At 41.2% G+C, this 4,597-nt stretch overlaps 1 protein-coding gene across 1 annotated transcript; it reads right to left on the bottom strand.

Annotated features, from left to right (window-relative positions):
* Positions 1–376: 376 nt before the first annotated feature.
* LOC127621633 (uncharacterized) lies at positions 377–2,105 on the bottom strand. Its single transcript, XM_052095310.1, has 4 exons — positions 1,932–2,105; positions 1,530–1,746; positions 1,295–1,421; positions 377–985 (listed from the first exon to the last, which is right to left on the bottom strand). The coding sequence occupies exons 1-4, from the start codon at positions 2,071–2,073 to the stop codon at positions 653–655; spliced, it is 819 nt and encodes a 272-aa protein (XP_051951270.1). The 5' UTR covers positions 2,074–2,105; the 3' UTR covers positions 377–652.
* Positions 2,106–4,597: the final 2,492 nt, after the last annotated feature.

Below are 4,597 nucleotides of genomic sequence, written 5' to 3'. Positions count from 1 at the left end.
TGAACAACAGCAATAGGTGACAGGAGATGTGTTGCATGCACAAACATGCATAAGAGACAGGCTTCAAATGACGTTTCCAACCTACTTACAGAGTTTAAAACTTAAGAATCTTTCCTACTTATTCCTAGGCAATACCGGTACACTGCGTACAGGCAGGCTATACGCTGGGCTTATGGAGTTTTAGGGAGGAGTATAAGGAAGCCTCTACCCTCTTGTGTGGTTTTAACCATCAGACAAAACTTCCAAAGTGGTGACCAAACCTATCAGGGCTTTCAATGGCCTCGTTTGGATGAGAATGAATAAAAATAATTGTTTATTCTGTTGTGATCGCCCAATTGCCCTTAAAATGTTATAAAGTACACAGAACACATGAATTTTAATAAGAAAAAACAGTTTATTGGCATTGCTTGTAAGGGTTACTAAACATTTACTGAACAAGGACAAGGATTACTGAACAAAGACACAGGTTGCAAGTAAACAAATCTATATAAAAAAAGCCCACTGATGAAGGGCTAGACCTGAAACCTTTGCACATTGTTTCTTTTGCCTGCAAAAGTGTGGTCTTACCTGAGGGTCAACTGATGGTTCTCACACTCACTCACACTCACTTACTCACACACAGTCACACACAGTCACTCACACTCACACTCTTTCATGAATGCATATGCAGTGATACATGCAAAAGCATATCAAGCTGACACACAGTGAACCCAGACAACACCGCACACAGAGGTTGACAATTCTTCGCTTGATCGTTTTGCCAGGCCTGAACGATTACAGGGATGGTGTAGCGGCGCTGATGGCGAAAGTAACTGCTCGCACTGATGCACTGCAGGCCAAACAGAGTCAACATTCTTAATGTCTGGGTGGCCAAACATCCAGTGAAATGAATGGCCCCGCTTAACAGGAGGTTGCAGGTCGGCATGTTCCTGTGGAGCATTGGCTGGTTTTGCCAGAAACGGTGGTAGCCACATGATGCACAGACCTAGATATGTAAAAAAAAAAGAAGAAGAAGAAGAAAAAAAAAAAAAAAGTGTAATCAACAGTATATCAGGATTCAATATAGATTAGGTACTGTACATTACTGGTCAAAGGTTTCATGTTTTCAATGAAACACACATGACCAATACAGTATAACACTCAAATATGATGCCATCACAAACCAATAGACTAAAGCCAGCCTGGTACATACATTGTAAATTAAATTAACTGGCAAGACAGTCAGAGCTATCAGATTGTAATTAGATATTCTGATTTTCTAATCAGATGGCCTGCTGCGTAAACAAAACCGTACCTGCTTGATCTTAAGAAAAGTTCCTTCCTGCTGCACGATGCTACTATCTGACCTCTCACAACAGGCCGGACAGATGACAAAAAGGCCCATCAGCTCCTCTTGGCAAACAATGAATTTGTCAATGCCACTACAAGAACAAAAAAATTGTTGTTGGGGGGGGCATTCAAACTACCAAAGCTACAGTACACAAAAATGAGCATTCAAAATGGTCTATGTTGGTTTTAAACTATCTCACTTGTGATGGGGGTCACACGTGTAAGGTGGCTCCTCTTCAAACAAGTCCTCCTCACGCATCGGCTCTTCGGGCACCCACGATAAGTCACTGATGACAGAGGCATTATCATCATCTTCATCTGTCTGTTCAGGACTAGCAAGGGGAGTGGAGGTTTGTGTGCCGAATGATGTCTGTGTGCCCACGCTGACCATCTTGGGCTTCAGGTTAACCTGCACAGCTGTGGAGAGGCAGTAAACATACCCAAACATGAGACAATCATGGCAAATCTAAACTGGTATGTTTTTTGGTGTAGGCTATGTATTAATTTAATCAATGTGTATGGAAATGTTCTGGTTGCATAGATGCTGGCAATGTTTTAGAGACTATATCTAATAACTACCCCTTAAAATACCCAAGTTTTACCGTGAGACCATCGGGGGGGCTTCAAAGAACACTGTGTCCCAGCGTCAGAAGTGGAGGAGGGCAAGGGCTGATCCCCAGTATCGACACTCTCCACAGTGTCTACACTGTCCACAGTCTCCTGCTGTGAGGCGTCTGTCAACATCTTGCGAAAACAAATATGAAAAAGGGTCAGCAAAATGCAAATGAGCGTAGTGGTAAAATAAGAGGTGGGTATACTATGAATACTTAGAACAGTGATTCACAAGCACATTGGGTGTACAAGCACATTGCAGGAGTACATGGAAACATTTAATCATTTATTTTCAACTTGGAAGTACTGAGAATTATTTACTTATCATCTTTGAAATTCCAAGAAGATAAGTAAATATTCCCAGTCGTTTCATAAGTCCATCAATAAAATGGGACGTGTGTGCTACAACTAACGTTAGTTTCCCAGTGGAAACAATAACCTATGGCACAGCCATAAAGCTTTCATGATGATATGGACTTTTACTTCAGGGCAATTTTGTTATTATTCTAATTTTTATTCGTGAATCACGAAATATGCTCTTCTAATGTCAGAGTGATCGTGCTTGTAAGTTAGTGGAGGCTGTGTCAAAGGGAACACGGTATACAAAATACACACAGAGCTAGCTAACACGCAGCTTGTAAACATTAACGTTAGCATGATGCTTACCGTGGCAATTTCTCGCTTGCTGCAGACGGTGTCTCTCGACCTCGGGACGGGGCAAGCAGAGAGGTTTGCGTTCACAGACGCACGGCGGTAGGAAGTAATTTAGCACTCCTCTCACTCTTTAATCCAAGTGAGACCATTTTAGCATCCCCTGAGTGGTAATCCTCCTCTTTGAAATCGCGCTGCATATTCTCGAGTAGGCGGTGACAGAGCTAGCTGAAAAATCTGCCCGCCTAATCTTCACAAACTGCACCCAGCTTCGGAAGATCCCTTTGTCCTTGGGGAAGGAATGGACCCTATGTCCAGTTTTGCTGGAGTTCTTGCACCCACCACAAACACAGTAATAAACCATTTTGACTAACGTTATTTATGATCTACTCTTTATCTATCTCTAAGCTATCTGTTATGCTATGCTATCTCTCACTATCTATGCTATTCTATCTATGCTATGCTATTCTATCTATCTAAGTATCTACTTACTTATAAATCTGTCACTGTCACTCTTTCACTAGTTAGCTACTCCTCGTCTCACTCTCCCTCAATTGTAAGGTGGGCTGCGGGCTTTCTTCTGTCGTCCAACAGTCAGCGAGTACCTCATGTGACGTTATGGAATGCATTGTGGGAGAAATAAGAATAATCGCTAAGCTGTAGCTAAAAGCTAACATATCACCTACTTTTCCGTATTATATTTCTTTTTTGTAGTACCCTACAACATCAAATACAATGGATAACTGTTTAAATGTTTATTACCAACTAGAAAATTGCCAAAAAAATAACAAACAAAAAAAACCTGCACCATGGGCTTTGAGGCTATTCCATGCATTACTGTTTTCAAAAGATAATCTCTAACCAGGATAGAAAGGGAACTGGATGGTCAGATGCAAAACTAAAAGACCAGTAAATCACAGTCTCTAGTCTGAGAAATAGACTCCACACAGGTCCTAAACTAGCAGCATTTTAAGAATACAACATTTATTTAAATAGATATTAAATATTAACTAGCCATTTTCAGCTGTTACTTTGCTCCTAGGGTAACCCCATCTGGTTGCTAGGCAGTTACCAAAGTGATACTCAAAAGTCTCCTTGCTACCCTGAGTAAAATGAAATAAAGCGGAAGTCTCCACGATATTCTGGTGCAGAGATATGTGATTTGTTACTTGGTTGCTAAGGTAACCCCATTTGGTTGCTAGGCAGTTACCAAGGTGATACTCAAAAGGCTCCTTGCTAGTTGATGGGTACTAAATGGGTACTAAGTCATAGTTTACGCACTCCTAAATATTTGATCGTGGCACCGTTAAATTTAGTTAGGACATAACCCTACGTATAAACTAGATATTTATGGAAACCTCCGACCAGGAGCAACGCATGGAAAAAAAAGCAGACTCAGTGAGCACATGTTTTGGTTGACAGGCTTCCATCCTTTCGACAAATATGATGATGTTGGCATTTACACTCGTTTACATTTACGGGAGAAAACATTATGTAAAAAAACGTTCTGCTTCAGCATGAAACCGATCTACCGATGCACTTTCCCGTGTGCTCCACCCGGTGTCAAGTTTAAACATGTACGAAATATGTAAAATATTATAATGAATAAATGTCGTGTTTTACTATTATGCTTTTAGTCTCAGATATTTGGCACATTGGTTGCTTCCACTGGAGAGAGTCCCGCCCTGGCTCTTTATTGAACAGGAGGTCCTTGACCCTATCTTGCCATTGCAAAGTCTTTCTACCAAGCTGCCCGGAGAAGTAAAGACACATCACGATATTTCGCACATGCAATTAGTGTGGACAAAAGTTTCCTGCATGTTCAATTCGGACATTTACCTGAACGTTGCTGTAAGTATTTGGTTAAACCCTACATTGTGCAGAAGTTCCCCTTCTCCTATACAGAATGGATTGAGAAGGGAGTTGCTACACTGGGTGACCTGTATGAAAATGGAGCGTTGAGATCCTTTGAAAATATTATACAGCGGTTTGGGATTCCCAGATC

The sequence above is a fragment of the Xyrauchen texanus genome, chromosome 28 (assembly GCF_025860055.1).
Source record: "Xyrauchen texanus isolate HMW12.3.18 chromosome 28, RBS_HiC_50CHRs, whole genome shotgun sequence".
Lineage (NCBI taxonomy): Eukaryota > Metazoa > Chordata > Actinopteri > Cypriniformes > Catostomidae > Xyrauchen > Xyrauchen texanus.
The sequence above is the reverse complement of the archived record's forward strand: the minus strand, read 5'-3'. Positions and strand labels throughout refer to the sequence as shown.

Bases quoted from the DNA above. Each gene is read 5' to 3' on its own strand.
- LOC127621633 (XM_052095310.1), bottom strand. From the start codon at position 2,073: ATGTTGACAGACGCCTCACAGCAGGAGACTGTGGACAGTGTAGACACT. The intron at 1,747-1,931 runs GTAAAACTTGGG...GCCTCTCCACAG, and splicing joins GCCCCCCCGATGGTCTCACG to CTGTGCAGGTTAACCTGAAG. The intron at 1,422-1,529 runs GTGAGATAGTTT...TTGTTCTTGTAG, and splicing joins ACGTGTGACCCCCATCACAA to TGGCATTGACAAATTCATTG.